This window comes from Phyllopteryx taeniolatus, chromosome 1 (genome assembly GCF_024500385.1).
Source record: "Phyllopteryx taeniolatus isolate TA_2022b chromosome 1, UOR_Ptae_1.2, whole genome shotgun sequence".
NCBI lineage: Eukaryota > Metazoa > Chordata > Actinopteri > Syngnathiformes > Syngnathidae > Phyllopteryx > Phyllopteryx taeniolatus.
Genome location: NC_084502.1, coordinates 26,782,781 through 26,802,047, shown reverse-complemented (window position 1 = coordinate 26,802,047; position 19,267 = coordinate 26,782,781). Strand labels below are relative to the sequence as shown.

The window sequence follows — 19,267 nt, the reverse complement described above, 5'->3', positions numbered from 1 at the left end:
TCAGTTTAGAGATTAAAAGGAAATTTAGTATTATTTTTTTTCACACATTTTAAACAGTTCCGATGTCTTAACAGAAGGTCTATGACGGAGAATACAGCAGACCTAACATTTGTCACATTCTGGTTATAATTACTTGGTTTTGGGTGAGGTGGTTCTGTTTCACGTAAACCCAGAGTAAGGTTATTTTTACTATGACCCTCTATTTTCATAAAAAAAGAAGTGGATTGCAACAACTTGTGTCTTTTTGTAAAGTTATTAAAGATTTTGAGACTCCTTCCAGAGCAGAAGTTGTTTAACCCTCCACATCCAGACTGCAACCTGAGAACCATTCATACTGTCACTGACTAGGAACTGAAACCACACTGTCAGGTGTGTAAACCAGGACACCAATGACATACTGTCAAATGCAATATGCAATTCTGTAATTCTGTGCTAAATTAGCAACCATTTTAGTGTCTTTTCAACATTGCTGTCTGGTGTGGTACTAAAAAAAAACTTAAGATATGCCGGGGTTTAAGCCCCAAGTCATGTGGGGATCAGGCTTGGTTTAATCCTCCAGAGAGACAGAGAGAGAGCGAGAGAGAGCGAGAGAGAGAGAGAGAGAGAGAGAGAGAGAGAGAGTGGTCTGATTGTGTTTGTGGATTTTCTAACTCTGCTTGAGGTGCAGTACGATTTTTGGTTTTCAACAGGGAAAGACTGACTGCAGCTCCTGAATTTCTGTGCCTAAAAAATAGTGGAGGTTTCGAAATTTGGAATTCTTAACACTGGCTTGTTATCTAAAAGGTATTTTGTATTCCACCCTTGAACCTCTGGACTGACCAAAATCTTATCACAACCAGTTGGGAGCTACCTTAATTAATGAAAGCTTTGGCCGGTAGTCACTTTCTGGAACTATGATTTGAATTTAATGTAATTTTTATGTAATTTGATCGAAGTCTGTTCTTAGTTTTGTGCTCTAGCATTTTCATTTCCTATCACTTGCAGATTCAATATTTAGGCTAATTTGTGAACTGATAAAAAAATGGTATCTTGGGAATCCGTTTTTGATCTGGAATTCTGAACTCCTTAGATAGAGCTACGATCCAAGAAGGTGGCCATTCAGCCCTTTGTACTTTTCCAATGGCACAGTCAGACTTATGGCCAAACCCGGACCTATCAAACTCCACTGTGGTCCACAGCCCAGTCACTTTTTGTTCAGATGCAAATAACCAGAGAGGAAAAAATGATGGGGACAGAGAAGAGGAAGATGAAGAGGTCGAACTTGCTGAAGAGGTGGGGGAGGACATTTTGTTAATGGCTGAGGCAGGACCTGGACGAGCTGAAAAAGAAAGCGCAGATCAAGGTGAACAGGAAGAAATTGGAATCCTAGCAATGGCCCTGGTACCAAATGAAATGGCAAGGGAGGAAAAGGAAGGTCAGGGAAGACTGGGGGAGAGTGGAGTGGAAGGAACATATGAACAGCCTGACTTAAGGGACAAGCAGACTAAGAAAGAGAGCGCAGTCAAAGAAGTGGGAATCCCAACATTGACTGGAAATCTGTGCCACTTCTCAGCAGCAGAGCAACTTGAAAATGACAACGACAAGGAGGAAGGTAATGAAAAAGAAAACAATTATCAGCATTTGAAAATAGCCGAGAGTACAGAACTAATACTTGAAGATGTAGAAGAAGCCCAGATAGCCATTGTCAATTATGTCAAGACCAATGAGAACATTTTAGTTTTGGGAAGTGTAAATGAGCCTGTAGATGTAGAGGAAAAAGCAACAGAGGGGATTATCCAAGAAGAACAACACTCAAATGAAACAGAGATGGTGACTGCTGAAAACCAGAATTACTTTTCAACTGTTGCACAAGTTGAAAATAGCAATTGTTTTGAAAGTGGAGACGGGAAAAAAAAGGCTGAAGTGAGTGAGGCAGAGTCTGAGAAAGAGAGTAAAATCCGGCATGAGGAGCATTTAGTTAGAACTCAGAACTTGTATCACACTACAAGAATGATAGCAGATGAAAATGAGCGACACAAAGAAAATGAAGAGCACAGAAAACGAGAGGAACCAATAGGGAGCAAGGGGAACATACAGAAAGAGGAAAGTTCTTGTGAAACAAATGTGGAGACAGACATTCTGGTTCACCTCTCAGCAATGGTCAAAGATGGAAATGGTATACATGAAAATGAAGAGCACAGAGAGCGAGAGGAACCGATTGGGACTGAGGGGAATTTACAGGGAGAGCAAAGCTCACGTGACATAAAAATGGCAAATGAAGGTCTAGAAACTCCTTACACAACACTGGAAGATGATGAAAATAAAAATGTCGCAAGTAAAGAACAAAACATCCATGAGATTGTGAAAATGGGAGCAGATGTAATGGAGAAAGAAGAACACCTGATAACATTGACCAGAAAGGAAGGTGATCACAGTCTTCAAGCCTCAGTTACAAATTCGCAGGATTTCCATGAAAATGCAAAGACAATAGATGAGGCTGCTCACAGTGAACAAGCCTCAGCTACAAATTCACAGGATTCCCATAAAGGTAATCTGACTATGGATGAGGCTGCTCTTAGTGCTCATGTCTCGGCTCCAATTTCACAAAAATGCCAACAAGGTGCATTGACCACTGACGAAGATGATGATAATGCAGAGGCTTCTCATGGGATTCAAACCTCAGATACTTATTCACAGAAGTCTGATGAAGGTTGGCAGATGAAAGGTGCAGAGACACCCACCCGTTTAGAGGACCATGTGAAAGATGTCAGCATTGAGTCAGCTATGCAGGTCAAAGGTGAAAATCTTTATCAGGCTTCACATGCAAGTGTTGTTGAGACTATCCAGTTGCCCGACATGGTGAAACATAATGAAACTTACCCAAGTGACAACATGAACAGCTCGTGGGAAGAAGAATCGACCAACAACATCTTACAACAGGAGGTCCTGAATATGGAGATGCAGGAGATGGCCAAGGTCACAATATCTGCTTCAGACAAAGAAACCGAACCAGGTCTTGAAATTAAAGAGCCACCAGATATTGCATTGGTAGCTTCCTTGGTGCAACAAGAAGATGGCATTAGTATTGAACCAAATGGGATATCTGAATTAAAGGCGCAAGAAGAAAATGTTTCCTTCATTGAAATGGATGGAGGTGGCCAAACCCCAGAGGAGAAAGAAGAGCTGAATAAAGACATTGAGCTTGACCACCGGGTTGAGGATATAAATTTAAGCACCCAACAAGATGATACAGAGCAGAACATGGAATCACAGAAAGAGGTGAAACTGCTAATGGAGGAGCTCGTGTGCGAGGACTCCAGAGTTGATGGGCACGAACATGTACAAGATCAACCTCTGCAGCCTCTCAGCAAACGACACAGAGAAAGTGATGATGTGAGGGATGTGCTAAATCAAGAAGAGATTGCAGAAACTGTGACCATTTTAGATGATGAGATTGAAAAGATAGACAAGAGTCAAAAGAGAGAACTTGAAGAGCTAGGGAATGTTGAGTCAAACGAGGCCTTAGACAACAGGTCAGAGGCAATTGAAGACGAGAAGCCAGTTAGAGAAGAGTTGGAACTGGATAGAAATGGAAGAGTCAAAGAATTAAAAGAAGCTATGGAGAATGGGATACTTTGTCCTGAGACACAGTCAACAAAGAAGGAAGTGAAACTGTTGTCCACTCGGAGAAAAGATAATGAATGGATTAAAACGAAGCAGGAAGAACCAAATGCAGCTCCAGAAAGAAAACACCAGAAAGAGAATCCTGTAAGAACAGACAGAGACTCTTTAACTGACAACTATAATCTACTCATGAGGGATGCATGGATGAAGGAACTGAAGTCAGTCATTAAAGATGAAGTTCTTCCCAAAAAGAGAGATGATCAGGTAAAGAAAAAGAGGGCGGTGCTGTTGGAGGGTGGACAGTCTTTCATTGCTCATCACGAGAGGCAGAAAGAGAAGCGGCAGGAGATGATGTCACAAAAAGTGGTGGACAGCCTTTTGCCTCCTGCGCAGGATAACACAACGCACACACCACATGACCAGGACGATGAGATCTCACTTTACGTCAAGGTAATGAAAAAAATATCCTTCAGTCGACCAAACAAAAGCTAAACTATGCTCACTGTGTATAAATAACCTTTAACCCCAGTGCCATTTTGCAGCTGCACCTCAGGTCTTTGTTAGTGTAGTGGTTTATATCGCTGACTTTCAGACAACTGGTCCCATTCAATCAGCCCTGCAACGTAATGGCAGTCTGTCAAACATCTAGTAGCGATTCAAGAGACAGTGTTTCTTGAGTGATACACTTTAAAGACTCTGGTCTGAAGTGATTTCACTGATTTGTTTCTTTTTTTTTTTAACCTGTCCTGTTCAACTGCATGGCCTTGCAGAATGGTGGACCTGTATGCCTTTTGTGCTGGAAGTTTTCCTGTGCAACGGGAGTTTGAAATACTCCTCTGCTCATTTTGACATTTTTTTTTAATTCTTTTGAATTTTCACTGAAAATGCAGCCAGACATAAAATGATTTTAGGGGACAGACTAAGTGACACAGTGGACTGATTAGTTTCTAAATACATTACATATGTTTGAATCGAAGGGCTGAAAACATGTGCAAAGACAGAGAACAATTTAGTAATGAATTGTTGAGATATAGCGTTCTCCCCCCACTCTTTTTCACCATTTCAGTTGTCCGGATTTTTTGTGCGGAGCTAAAGCCAAGCCCAAGTACGCACTTTGGCTTTCTGGCATGATTCAGCCCTTCCCCCTCTATAAATACTGAGCGCCGTCATTCCATCAGTGGCTATCCGCCTTATTTGCGTGTTATTTTGTAATATAATAACTTGGAGAATTTCTATCACTACAGCATGCAGTTAGCTAGCAAGCTATCCTAAAAAAATGCATCTTCCCTGAAGTGTTACAGTATGTGTTTTGTCTTTTTTGGGCTACCATGTCTCTGTAGCGTGGACCTAAACGCGGTGTACCGAATGAGGCGGTGGGAAAAATGGACGACCCCGGCAAGCAAGCTCGCGGCTAGCTAGAGGGCTATCGATGAAAAGAAACAAAAATACGGCCCAAACATTTTCCAGTTTTCATCTGGAAGTCATTAAGTCAGTAAATTCAGATAAAAACAAGCCTGCTTGTCAATGAGGATAATATTGAAGGTGAATTGAAATGGCTTGGTGTGGCCTGCTCTCCTCAGCAGGTTCAGCTGACTTTGGTTGAGAGATCAGGTACACAGTGGACTTGTTGCCAGCCAGTCACAGGGTATAGTTGAAGCGCAAAAGAGGTGAAAGAATCCTATCAGGTGTGAAGTTCCCAAAATTGAATTTTAAGTGGCTAAATTTCTTTTGGTACTGTCTCATCCCTAAAAAGGATGTGTGAGTGTGTGTGTTTTTTCTGTCGTAAAAATTATATTCAATAGTTGGAGGCCAATGACAATCCAGAGAACCCACTTTATAGATCAGGCGGGAGCAGTGGCAACCCCTCCATGTCCATGTCGCTATTCATCACCACCAAATAGATGTAAAAGTGGTTGTTCCCCCCCAGAATTCACACCCATCTTATATAACATATATAATAGTAATAATTAATAATAATAATCATCATCAGCATTATTATTTTTTATCATATAATTATTAATTATTCTGATTAATAATACATCATTCTTCTTATTATTATACATTTATTTTATAGAGCACTTTTAAAGGGTATTCAAAGATGCTTTGCAAATAATAAAATATAGATAAAAAATATTATATGTACCTAAAAAAATTATAGTCTTCATCCTTTATTACTTCCCACCATTGCCAGTAGGAAGGTTTAATACTTTGAAAAAATTCACTAATACTATGTGTGAGAGCTGCTTGTCTCACATTTAAACAACACTGGCTTTGTCAGGGGAATTTGTTGACTGACTAAATCGAGGTCAAACGCCCCTGCTGTTGGTTAGCATCCGAGGTGATGTTTGAACTGTTTCTTCAAACGTGATCAAATAGAAGTAATTATGTTACATTAGTCTCGCACATATCCAATGCACCAAGTTGAGAGCAATTACTGTATTTGGAGTGTCGGAATGTTATACTGCTGGCAGTAGAAGGCTAATCTCTGCATTCTCACGCTGTAAGCTGATTAGCCTCCTGTTTGGTGTTCAGAGTTGTGGGCACAGTAGTCCTGGAAGCAACCAACTTAGTGTGCACCACACACATCCATCACATTTACATTATATTTCATTGTTATACTGTACAATTTTAGAACATTTAAATTCCAACTCACACTGTGCGAGTTTATCGCCTGCAACAGAAAGTCAAACCTAACAATTGAAACATTCACACTAAAACTAATCATTTTTTAAGTCTATCAAAGCTAATAACCTTTCTTAACTTCTTATCTTAGGCATCTTATTGTCAGAGATCATTTAAAAAAAAAAATTGTTGCTCACATTCAGCTGATAGAGTTCTTCATTTGTGTGTGTGTGTGTGTGTGTGTGTAGGCAGGCAGCGATGGAGAAAGCATTGGTAACTGCCCATTCTCTCAGCGACTTTTTATGATCCTCTGGCTCAAAGGAGTGATCTTCAATGTCACCACAGTTGACCTCAAGCGGTAAATATTGGTTTTCATGTAATAGGTGCAGCTCGCAGAGGAAATGTTTATTTTTTGCCTTAACATGGTGTAAAACATCCCCAAAAATAACAGACTTTCATCCTTGACTAAACTAGAAACGTTACAAATCGAAATCAAATTGGAGATCTGAATAACAAATGAACAAAAACTGTAGAATAAGGGAGTTTCTACCTTTATGACTGTAAAATGTGATTGTTATTTTTATTTTGTATTTCCTTCTCATGTAGTTGTCTTCCTTTTTTTTCAATTCATATGTACATGTTGCCATGTTTAACATGGCATTTCTGTTGCATTGATGTTGCATGACGACATGCAACTTGTGTTGTGCGTAACATCATTGGGGGGCTTTGATTTTACAAACACCACTCAGTGGCGTAAGAACACATGGTCACACAGCACAAGGCGGCACACTTAGTTAACGTTGCACATACTGTTTTTCATTTGATTGTTTTATATTTATGGCTTGAAAGTGTTCTCATACATACTGTATATTGTACAGTAACCCCACGCTATTTCGTGATTCACCCATTGCGATCCCACTATATGGCAGGTGTTTCTGTTAAAGATTTTTTGTTGAAGTACATTTACAATGCGTCTGAAAAGTGTTTAAGTACGTTTAAATGTAATTACAGCGTGTGGGACGGGTATTTTACGGCTTAAACTATGTTTTTCACGTGGTTTCGCTACTGTACCGATACTGTGTATTTTTATCGACGGCGAGGTCTGGAACATACTGTGGCATCAGGCATCACTGTAGTTACTGTAATTACAACTTTACTACTCTATTAGCGTAGGTTAGTGATAGACCCTGGCATGTTCCGACTTACATGCCAATGTTTTATTACATGGCTGCAGTACGAACGTAATGGTAAATAGAGAACCCCCTGTATATTTATTTGAGCGGTTGGTTCCCAAACTTAGACCTTTGCTGACCCACCCGACCTGGCCTGTTGCCTTTTGTGTTGTCGTCAGGAAACCTGCTGATTTACAGGACCTCGCTCCAGGGACCAACCCTCCATTTATGACCTTTAATGGAGAGGTCAAGGTCGACGTCAACAAGATAGAAGAGTTCCTCGAGGAGAAACTGACACCACCGCGGTAAACAAACACGAATGCCCTACACCACAGGTGTGTCAAATTCAAGGCCCGGGGGCCAGATCCGGCCCCCACATAATTTTATGTGGCCCGTGAAAGCAAATCGTGTGTGTCAACTTCCATGATTCTTGCTCAAATCTGTTCCAAATCTTTGTATAATATTCATATGTAATAAATGGTAATGAACTATTGGAAGCATCTTTTGCCTCCAAATCCCTTTTACAGTTACTTGAACAATAGTTGAACAAACCATTATCCTTGACTTCTGATTTCAAACTCTTCCATCAATTTGTTGTCTATGTTTAATAATATGATGAGGTGATTAAACATTGATATGGTTTTACAATCATAATGGCCCTCTGAGGAAAACCGTATCTACAATGTGGCTCATGACAAAAATGAGTTTTGACACCCCTGCAGCCTACACTACAATAAGCAGAGATATCGTAGCAAAAATACTCACACTCTGTGCTTCATTAGCGGTCCAGATCCTTCTTTAAAAAAGGAGATTTGCTGTTTGAACTGTAGTATACACTAAGAATGTGTCATCTTACAGTCTCAAGAGATTGAAGACCTCTGGTTAAAATGTTGCCCTGACTATGGCTCTGCAGGTACACTACCATTCAAAAGTTTAGCATCATTTGAAAATATTCTTATTTTTAAAGAAAAACTGTTGTTTTTTTCCAATGAATAAATAGTTCAGAAACAGCCTTGCCATTGTAAATGTGGTAAAAAACAACAACAATAGTGATTTTCTTTCAAAAATAGTTACCCCAAACATAAACGGTAACATATAAACTACTCACAAAAAGTTTAAGGTTCACCCTGAAATTTCATGCACAAGCCCAATGTCCCTAACTTTTTTGTAAGCAGTGTAAACACAATATAACTGTGTGTTTTGATTGAAAACATTAGTTTGTCTGGGTGAGTCCAAACTTTTGAACAACAGTATATGCTGCAAGGGTTTATTCTGTTACATATTGTTTTGCTATCACCAGCTACCCCAAACTGTCACCGAAAAATCCAGAGGCCAACACAGCCGGTATTGATGTATTTGCCAAGTTCTCTGCTTATATCAAGAACCCAAGGAAAGACACCAATGACGGTAGGATACAGACAGGTTCTATCACTTTTCATCTGAAGCTACATAATACATATGGTCCCTTTTAACTGCATGTTTCTATTTTTTTTTTTTTTTTAATGAAAATAACTTCTAAATCCTTTGCGTATTCCATAAATGTTCAAATTTAGGATTTGTGACCATTAGGATTTGTCAGTCCTTACTTCACTGTGAACTAGTCTTATGTAACCTAATTTTTTCATCCGACTTCTGTAATGATGTTGCTGGTCGGTTACAACATGGCCTCATTCTCTAGTTTACTTCTGTAATGATAGACAAACTTTGACACTCAATTTATTCTTTTGATGGCCAGATATCACGGGTTGAATTACGAAAGCGCAGGTGTTTAACTCAAGACCCATGGGCCAGATCTGTCCCAGAAAAATCATTTAGTGAGTGAATCTCTTCATTCTCAGCCTTAGAGAAAGCACTGCGGAAGTCTCTTCAGCATCTCGATGACTTCCTGCGGACTCCCCTACCTATTGAGATTGATGTTGATGCCTCAGGAGATATCCCAGAGTCCACCAGGAGCTTCCTGGATGGGCCACAGCTTACCCTGGCCGACTGCAACCTGCTTCCTAAACTCCACATCCTGAAGGTTCACTGTTCTTCATTACTGGACGGCACAGGCACACAGTCATTTGCAATGGTTTTCTAATTCAAGATTTTCCTTTCCTCTTTCTAGGTGGTAGCCAAGAAATATCGTGGATTTGAGATCCCTGCAGAGATGACAGGCATTTGGCGGTACTTGAACTGTGCCTATCAGAGAGAGGAATTCAACAGCACCTGCCCAGCCGAGAGGGAAATTGAGTTTGCCTATGTTAATGTTGTTAAAAAAGTTAAATAAGGTCAAGTTATCAAGTAATCTAGATCAAGGGTGGCTAAAGTTTGGCCTGGGTGCCACATACTGCCCAATTCATTATTTAATCCAGCCCACAGAGTATTTACATTATCAAGAGTTCTGTAATATTTGGTGCAGCAATCTAGCTGTACCCCCCCCCCCCCCCCCCCTCCCGGAATCACTTAATTAAATGCATTAAAAAAATAAAATTGATTTTGTATTAATTTATCTCATTCAATAACAGATTTATGTACCGGTAGATTTATATATAAAAAAATAAAAAAAAAAAAAGTTAGCAAAAAACTACATTTTGGGAATTATTTCATCAAATTTGTTAATTTGATAAAATTACACTATAAACAGTATTAATGAGAATGATTTATTGTATTATTACAGATCTAAAAAAAATACATTGGATAAAATAATTGGTTAACTAATCATTAAGAATCAAGTCTTAATTACTGAAATTAGAAAGTGTTACTCAATTATTAAAATAAACTATTACGCATTTTTCCGAAACCATTTCATTTTATTTTCAACCCCACCAACGAATGACCTCTCATCTGCCCGTTTTCAAGATCAAATGTGGCTCTTGAGCACAAATGTTTGCTCACCCCTGATCGAGATGAAAAGGTGACAAACGAGGACTTTGCCAATGTAGACTGGATCAGTATCTCGAAATAGAAGGTACACACCCGGTCTGAAAATTCATTGCGAGTGTAGGTGTACTGTGGGCTCACAAGATGGGTTGCACAATGAGCAAACATTGAAATAAGTCTGTACCAATATATTTGGATCCCTTTTGGTTTTCCTTTTCATTCAAATAATGTCTGAGCCAGTACACTGCAAAAATGAGCATGGTTGTGTATTTCAGTGTAAGCGAACAAGGAATCAAGTTTTTTATATTTGACAGTTACAACAAATAGCAAATATACAAAATAATTTCAAAAGCCTGTTATTAGCCTCTTGCTAATCCATATTTGCATTGTTTTCGTTGCATACCCATTTTAGTACTGTATTAGATTTTATAAACCACAAATCATCATGTTAGTATTGTAATCAGCCAAGCACTTTGCACTGGTATTTTATCAAGAAACTTGTGTTATGAATGACATCAGAATGATTGTTTATGTAGTGATGAACACTCGACGAAATAGGGAAAATGTCAAATTTTACATAAACAGTCACCTCTCATTACTCTCATGTTATGACCTTGAACTTCTTTTGTTTTAGTTTAGCAACTCGAATCACAGCTGCCTTTTCACAATTTGGTGAGACAAGAAAATTCCCAAAAAGCAGCCTGCTGTGTTCTGTCACTGTATCCTTAAAATCGCTATTAAACTGATTTTATTGCTATAGTACAGAACATAGTAATTTCTTGTTTCCTTTCCTTTGTTTTCATGGAAAAGTGCATCCCAATAAATGTACATTATCCATAAAATTAATTGGTACAAGAAAATAATTTGAACTGAGTTGAGAGCTTCAATTAAATAAAAGTAGGTCTTTGCCATCCTTGTGTGGCATCTATTGGAAATTACAAACCTTTTGGGGGCGTCAATTATTTGCGGATTTTCGCAAAACACTTCACTACATAAATCCATCACACTCACTGAAAGTAGAATTTTATTGCTGATCATCAGCTAAAAACATTACTGAAAGGCTGTTGTCAGAAGAGTCTGGGTTGAAGTTATAGTCGACAGTCTAAAAAACACAGACATAGCAAACAGGGGTTCTGTAATGGAGGAACGCTGATGTATGGTTTGAATGCAGTAAGTAAGTAACATCTTACTGACGTTAACTGGAACCTTCTTCTAAATGCTTTAGTCGCTTCCTCAGATGCTCAGCGATATCGTTGAGAGGATTCCTTTTGCTGCTGAGGATTTTGACCGCCTCACCAAACCTACTGATTTCTGACTCCCTGTAGAAATAAGAAGACATAAGAAAGACATGCAGACATAAGAAAATAAGCAGATTTCATTTCATGTTTGTTATTAATAACACTGACTAATAATTTGTCAAAAAAGTGACTTACAAAAGTTTGCGTTTCTGTAGCGGTCTCATCTGACTGAAATCGGTTGCCGTGCTCTTCTTGACTGGCCTGACGGGTGAGTTAAAAACAATACTTATAATAACAAATAAAATTCACCAACAAGCACATGCACGACACGCTGAATCTTGACCACTTTTCAACATAAATTGTTACATGTTGAACTTATGTGTATCATGCGTGTTGGAGACACCTGGGGCCTCATGTACAAAGATTTAGGACTGAAACATGGCGTACGCTCAAATCCAGAAAACGTCCTACGCACCAAAATATCCAGATGTATGAATCTGTGCGTACGCATGAATCCAAGCACATTCCCTTCGTACATTCCAATCAACGTGGAAATGAGCGCACATGTTGGGAGTAGCCGACTCCTTCCTGTCCACGCCCACATTTAAATATGCAAGTCATATTTACATGAACCCTGCCCCTGACATCCCGATCTCTGCATGATCAGGAAAAAAGGACAATGAGCAAGGTAATGAAGAAAAATATTTTTTATGAATGTGAAGTTGCTCAATGAAGTGGAGGTGTGCAAGAAAATCCTCTTTGGTACGCTCTCCTCTGGCGTTAACAACTTGCGAAAGAGCAAGTGTGCGGCTGTCAATGCTGTGGGGTGGAACAGCGTACGCACGCTGAACTCAAAAATAAGTGGTCAGACATTAAGGTGGATGTGAAGCGGAGGACAGCTGCCTACCGCCACAGTGTGGTCAAAACAGGCGTCAGAACCTGCGCGGAGGGCCTCACCCCGTTCAAGGAGAGAATCGCTGCGATCCTGGGTGACACTACTCTTTCGGGTGGTGGGAGCACATGTGGCTGACTCTGATCCCCCCACAAGGTTAATACCATGTATTTTTAACTCATAACAAATGTGTTCATACAGTAACCTACCCTCAGCCCTGTGAGATAAAGGTTCATGCAAAATTGTGCATGTATGGTATTTGTAATAAATCTTTTGAATTCAAATAGAAGCACATCAGCATTTCAAAGAGGATATCAAAAAGTTTGAGTCATTTTTGATTACTCAATTTATTATTTTAATACACAGGAGAGGACACACACTGAAAAAAATCATTTATGATGGGGTAAATTATGTCATTTCAACACATTTTAATCATGTGCCACCGATGTACATGTTCAAATGAAGTAAATTCAAAGGACTCTTTTTGTGCGCAGTCGCAGCCACGCGTTACATGTTCGGGGGATTCGTCCACCGTCCCTGTCGTCTCCTCCGGCAACCCCAGGGTCTCCGACGCAATTACGCTCCAACAACCGGCTGCTGCCGCACCCGTGCAGACTGATAAAATGAGTCCTTTGAATTTACTTAATTTGAACATGTACATTGGTTGCATGTGATTAAAATTACATATTTTAGGCCCTCTTCTCCTAAAAAAGTCATTTTAACACATTTTAATCGTGTGCAACCAATGTACATGTTCAAATTAAGTAAATTCAAAGTACTCTTTTTTTTCCGTGCATGTGCTGGAGTCACAAGAGGGCAATAGGCGGCATAAATGATTGCCTTGATCAATTAATAGGAGTCCTCACAAATATCAGTGATTCATTAAATACACTGGTTAAATTAATTCTGAGTCCTTGCCTCAATTACATTGTTGAAATCAAATGTTGCTGGGCATTAATTCTTCATCAGTGCTAATTGTTCATGTGTCTCTGATGTGCAGATTTATGATAACAGTTTCCCATCATCACCTCTAAGTGTCACCAAAGTACCAAAAGCTGTAGAAACGTGCGTACGCCAGCCATGCAGTTGGCGTGAGGCACCGCAAATTTCCACGGTCATTTCACTCTTGATACATCTTAACTTTGCCGTGAAAAAGAACGTACGTCACGTTTTTGTGCGTACGCACCTTTTGTACATGAGGCACCTGGTCTCCACAAACTATACACAACACATGAATTTTAACTGTACTTACACTTTGCTTTTCCGGCGAGCTGTGGGGGCTATGCAGGCTGTGGTAGCCGGGGCGATGAGCTCCGACAGCTCAGGCAGGGCTTCCGCAAGCACACTCATGTCTCCCACTACCGGAGTGGCCTGCCGCCGGGCCTGTGCCGCTTGACGCTCCTTTGTCAACTTGATAATGCTTATCTCTGTGGAAGAAACCCAAACATTGTGAGCAGGCTAGGTAAAGCCCTGTTTCCGCCAAGCAGTATGGTTTAGTCACTTTCCGTTGCATTTTCAATGTCAAACATTTTAAAGGGAACATAGGTTAAATATACACAACCAGTTTAAGGTTTGGGCACAGTTTATCATCCAATAGTACTAGAATGTGTCCAATTTTTAGTGCATATTGAGGTCAGAACAGATCTTCCAGTCAATTCTATTTACTCAGATGTTCTCCAATCAAGCTGTTACAAGCTATCCTTGTAACAAATGAGGAATATTCAATCAATAGTGTTGGTACTTGACAGAATGCTTGATCTCTGCATTCAAGAATACAAAAATTAAAATTCCCTTGGAACACCCAATGTGATGAATGGTAAATTTAAATTAACTCACTGTTGAGCCATCGTTCCCTTCTTTCTTTCATCTTTTCTTTCTTTGACTTGACTTTCTTTTCTTCAGGGGTTCCTTAAAAGACACGCACACAGACACACACACACACACACACACAAACACAGGAAAGTGTTTGCTTACTGACGATGACATGAGACAAGCTAATGTTGTATTAAATGTCGCGAGGATGTTGGCAAAGCTTACCTGCCTTGGCAGGTATGGGGGCTGCTGGAGGGTCTTTGAATGTTAATGTCTGCCTCAGGGCTTCTGGAGCAATTTTTGTACCTGAAAATATCCCAGCAGGGGAAGACATTTGGTCCTGGGTCTGCAGAATTAAGCATAAGAAATGTATTTGTTACTATAGATTAATCTGGCTATCAATTATTCACTGGATAATACAATGGACTGTCTTCACTCAAAGAATAAATAACATTAGCCATTTAAAACAAGAATAAAAAAATCAAAACGAGATTGTCTAAATAGGTAAGACATCGCAAATTTATCCTGAATTTTAGTTTTTGTTTAAAATAAACATGATATTTTACCCATCCATCCATTTTCTGAACTGCTTATCCTCAAGTGGGTCGCAGGCGTGCTGGAGCTTATCCCAGCTAACTTCGGGCAGGAGGTGGGGTACACCCTGAACTGGTTTCCAGCCAGTCGCAGGTCACATATAACCAAACAACCATACGCACTCACATTCACACCTACGGGCAATTTAGAGTCTTCAATTAACCTACCCTGCATGTTTTTGGGATGTGGGAGGAAACCGGAGTACCCGAAGAAAACCCATGCAGGCACGGGGAGAACATGCAAACTCCACACAGGCGAGGCCGGGATTGGAACTGCGGTATTTAGAACTGTGAGCCAGATGTTAACCACATACATTTATATCAGAAACCATTTATACTGAAACACCAGAAGAGACAGATATTATATACAAGATATATATGAGATTCCAAACAAGTATCTTTGGTGGCCTCATCATGCCCGAAAACTCACTATTTCTTCACTTCTTTGAAACCCAAACACTTGCCTTGAAACCATATTTTGGAACCCCAATCCTTGCTTGATACTACTAGAATTTAAGAGTTAATCTTGAAAGCCTTTATTGTTCTGGAAAGGTTTGAAGAATGTTGCAATGTTGGAGGAGGACATTTTGAGCATTTAAAATTAAACTCCAGAAATGTACAGTAATCGCAGATGAACCGAGGCCTGCCACGAAGCAACAACAACTTCTGGCGGATTACAAGGAAAAGCTGGCCATCTTCCGCTCCTACTGCAGTAAAAAGATTGCCGACAAACACATCCAGCCCAACCACATCACCAACATGGACGAGGTGCCGCTCACTTTCGCTCCCTTTCGACATCCCGGTGAACCACACTGTAGAGAAGAAGGGAACCACGGTAGCAAAACGCACAACGGGGAAAAGGAGAGAGTGGATGAGTGAGGTGTACGTAAAGAGAGCGGATGTTTTTTTTCCACACGTCACCGTCCCTGTTGATCTGTGACTCCATGCGCGCCCATCTCACAGCCGCTGTGAAAAACCAAGTGCAACTAAGACTGGGAGGCAACGCCGGGTGAGTTACGCCACCATATGTGAATGGATTGTGGATGCTTGGGCTAAGGTATCTGCTTTGACTGTTGTCCGAGCTTTCGCAAAAGCCGGCATCATTGCTGAACAGCCCCCCGGCAACGAGACTGACTTCGACAATGACGAGAGGGAGCCCGGCGTGTTTGATGGATGACTTGCCCAGCTGTTCATTTCGGATACAGAAGATGAGGACTTTGATGGATTTGGGGATGAGGATTGATAAAAAAATAATAATGTGAGTACATTGTCAAATACTTCAATAAAGTACAACTGAACTCAGTCTTGTCCCGCTGCCTTTTAAAAAACATTGTTTTAGTGTGCATGCATGCTACCATATGTTTTAAGCTAGCGTATGTTTTACCATGCCTGCGCCCAATAATACAGTGGGCCTTATGTATGTATTAAATACAGAAATAGACCCCGTAACTGAGACTGCGCCTTTTAATACGCCGCGCCTTATGGTCGTGAAAATACGGTAATTGACACTCCCAATTTGTCTTTATACAGTCCTGCTCACCATTATTGGCAGACCTTGATTTTTTCGCATAACCTGTATAATATCTTCAGAAATAAATGGAAATGTACCAAACTTATATCATCGGGATCTTTTAATTTGAGGTCCAAAGTAATTTAACAATGAATTATTTATTTTTTTTTTACAACTTACATATTGTAATTTCAAAGAAAGAAAAACAGAAAATATCATGTGCAGCAATACTGGCACCTCTCCTTAATATTCTGTTGCACACCCTTTGGCAGCGATGGCAGCCTCCAAACGTTTCTTGGATCGATCTATAAGCTTTTTGCTCTTCTCTGGTGGTACTTTCTCCCACTATTCCTTTGCAATTTGTTCAAGCTCTTGAACATTTGCAGGGTTCTTTTCCCCCATGGCAGATTTCAGCTCCACCCAAAGATTTTCATTTCGATTTCGATCAGGACTCATTTAAGGCCATATTAAAACAGTCAATATTTTCCTTTTCAATGATTATTGTGTGCTTTGGGTCTTTGTCTTGCGAGAGGACCCATGATCTGCGCCTCAAATAAAGTTTTCTTACACTGGGTAAAACAATTTGCTCTAAAATCTCTTGATCATTTTCTGATTTCAAGATACCTGTGATACAGTCAAGGCCTCCAGTACCAGATACAAGAAAGCACCACAGCATTATGGATAGTGCACCATGCTTGACTGTTGACAGGGTGTTCTTTTCCTTAAAGGCTTCATTGCACCGTCTGTAAACAAACTGTTTGTGTGCGTTGCCAAAAAGCTCTATTTTTGTTTCATCTGTCCACAAAATGTTGTTTATCATTTTCTCTTTTGTATCAACCAAGTTCTCTATAGAAAAATGTTGTTTCACTTAATTCATTTTCTTCAGGAGATATTCCACATTTAGTACTTAAACTTCATGGGTGCCAATAATAGTGAGCAGAACTGTAACTGTCTAAATTCATAGATATAAATATACAACAAACTATGATCCCCAAACTCTTTAATATAATTTCAAAAGAACATTACCCTAAAAAATAAGTTGCTTACAGCCTATGTTCTTTAAAAAGATGTACCAGAACTGTGTTCATGCACATGCAGCGAAGACTCTCTGTAACTTCCACTAACTCAAGCTAAACTTAGCTACTCCCAAATATATAAAGCCTGTCTCGGATTTGAAATGTTTCACTTCATCATGCTTCCTTGACACCACCAATTACTGTACTACGTTCCAAATTAGACAGGGATCTGGCAGCATCATAAGGTATAATAGAAAGCGCACAAAAAACTTCCCGGGAAAATGTGTGTTCGTGTAGACATACATATTGTTGTATATTTCTCATAGTGTTTTTTTTCCTATGAATTGAAAAAAATATATCAAAGAAAAATGTAAGAATTATTTCGCTGTCACTTTTAGTACTGGGTGGAACGCTGGACGACTGGTTAGCACATACGCCTGACAGTTCTGAGGATGCGGGTTAAAATCCCGGCCTCGCCACTGTGTGGAGTTTGCATGTTTTCCCTGTGCCTGCGTGGGTTTTCTCCGGGTACTCCGGTTACCTCCCACATCCCAAAAACATGCACGGTAGCTTAATTGAAGGCTCTAAATTGCCCGTAGGTGTGAATGTGAGTGCGAATGGTTGTTTGTTTATATGTGCGCTGCGATTCAGAGTGTACCCCGCCTCCTGCCCCCAGTTAGCTGGGATAGGCTCCAGCATACCCGCGACCCTAATGAGGATAAGCAGTGCAGAAAATGGATGGCTGTTGGTACTGTGGTAGGGTAGGAGAAAAATGAGCAAGGTGCCTTGCTCAAATTTTGTTTTACGGTAACAGTTACTTGTGACTGAAAGTACAGTAGACATTATTCAGTTGCCACTTACTTGCATCTTCCCTGTAACTTCAGGAAAGCCATTGTCCACATGTGAATGACTTGGCTGGTGCGGTAGGCAGGCGAAAGGCTCGTCCGACCCTTTGCCTTTGGACGAAGCGCAGCCCGGCAGCCACGTCAGCTTCACAGCTTTCTGATGCAACTTCTGGCGGACGTTCTTAATTTTTCCAACCATTTTTCCGACGAGTCAACCTGCTTTTGGGATACTGTGAATATATATTTCCTCACAAACTACACCTCGGGTTTGGTTCCTTTAACACGAGTGAATGTCTTCTTCGTCCACTGCGTGACGTCTGACTCTCTGGGGCACTTAGCGCCACCTTGCGTTCTGGATGTAAAGGAAACAAACAAAACCTAAATGTTATTCTTGCACTCTAAAATGTGACGACTTTTTATGCAGTGACACAAAATACATGAAAAAAAAAATCTAAATATTTATAATTCTTTCTACAGGTACTATAAAGCTTGTGTACAAGACTGTTTACCTTGCTCTCGTTACACATACATATTAGGTGATACTGGATAGATATGCTCAGGACTAATCACGACATTCAAATAAGCATGCGCACGCTGACAACGCGCTTAAAAGAGGTTGGGTTGCACAAACGGCGTTGTCCAAACAAGTCGTCCCTCTCGTCCAATCAGTCTTATCTATGGGCCGAAATATGTGCCAGCAGGAACCAAAGCCAATCATTTATGTTTGAAATTTAATTTCTACACTTGAATAATTGCATTAAAAACTGAATTTGAAAAAGATAATTTGAATGTTTTTTTTGTTTTTATTTGAAACATGGCATTTAAAAACTGAATCTGGATAGTATAATTTTAAATTGAATGTATCAGTTTGGAACTGAAGTCCTATAAACTTGAAAGTGAATGTAAGAATTTTTTATCCGCAATGAAAATTCAAATGATATATTTTCATATTCAGTTTGATCATTTCAGATTCAGTTTGACAAATTCAATTTCAAACTAGCGGTGACAGACACCCGGGACTCTAAGGAATAGCAATCGATCGGCGAAACACATATCTCCTCTTCAGCCAATCAGCGCCTGGGTTTTCGAGCATGTGAGATAG

General features: G+C 40.0%; 2 protein-coding genes across 3 annotated transcripts; one reads left to right on the top strand and one right to left on the bottom strand.

Annotated features, from left to right (window-relative positions):
- The first annotated feature begins 621 nt into the window (after nucleotides 1–621).
- Nucleotides 622–10,863, top strand: LOC133483293 (uncharacterized). The gene is made up of 6 exons (XM_061784305.1): nucleotides 622–4,053; nucleotides 6,474–6,583; nucleotides 7,577–7,702; nucleotides 8,698–8,804; nucleotides 9,236–9,417; nucleotides 9,505–10,863. Exons 1-6 carry the CDS (start codon nucleotides 1,120–1,122, stop codon nucleotides 9,664–9,666), a joined length of 3,621 nt encoding a protein of 1,206 aa, XP_061640289.1. The 5' UTR covers nucleotides 622–1,119; the 3' UTR covers nucleotides 9,667–10,863.
- A 402-nt stretch (nucleotides 10,864–11,265) lies between these two features.
- Nucleotides 11,266–18,830, bottom strand: slx9 (SLX9 ribosome biogenesis factor). Of its 2 annotated transcripts, none has more exons than XM_061784325.1 (8): nucleotides 18,675–18,830; nucleotides 18,182–18,517; nucleotides 14,427–14,547; nucleotides 14,226–14,297; nucleotides 13,642–13,816; nucleotides 11,693–11,758; nucleotides 11,450–11,578; nucleotides 11,266–11,361 (listed from the first exon to the last, which is right to left on the bottom strand). In XM_061784325.1, exons 2-7 carry the CDS (start codon nucleotides 18,362–18,364, stop codon nucleotides 11,455–11,457), a joined length of 741 nt encoding a protein of 246 aa, XP_061640309.1. In that variant the 5' UTR covers nucleotides 18,365–18,517; nucleotides 18,675–18,830; the 3' UTR covers nucleotides 11,266–11,361; nucleotides 11,450–11,454. The 2 variants fall into 2 exon arrangements, with proteins under 2 accessions (XP_061640309.1, XP_061640300.1); XM_061784316.1 differs by having other exon boundaries at nucleotides 11,454–11,578.
- Between the last annotated feature and the right edge of the window lie 437 nt (nucleotides 18,831–19,267).

Coding starts and splice junctions, on each gene's coding strand:
- LOC133483293 (XM_061784305.1), top strand. CDS start 1,120: ATGGCACAGTCAGACTTATGGCCAAACCCGGACCTATCAAACTCCACT. Junction 4,054..6,473: donor AGATCTCACTTTACGTCAAG/GTAATGAAAAAA, acceptor GTGTGTGTGTAG/GCAGGCAGCGATGGAGAAAG. Junction 9,418..9,504: donor CTAAACTCCACATCCTGAAG/GTTCACTGTTCT, acceptor TCCTCTTTCTAG/GTGGTAGCCAAGAAATATCG.
- slx9 (XM_061784325.1), bottom strand. CDS start 18,364: ATGGTTGGAAAAATTAAGAACGTCCGCCAGAAGTTGCATCAGAAAGCT. Junction 14,298..14,426: donor CCCCATACCTGCCAAGGCAG/GTAAGCTTTGCC, acceptor GTGTCTTTTAAG/GAACCCCTGAAGAAAAGAAA. Junction 11,759..13,641: donor GCTCGCCGGAAAAGCAAAGT/GTAAGTACAGTT, acceptor CTCACCCGTCAG/GCCAGTCAAGAAGAGCACGG.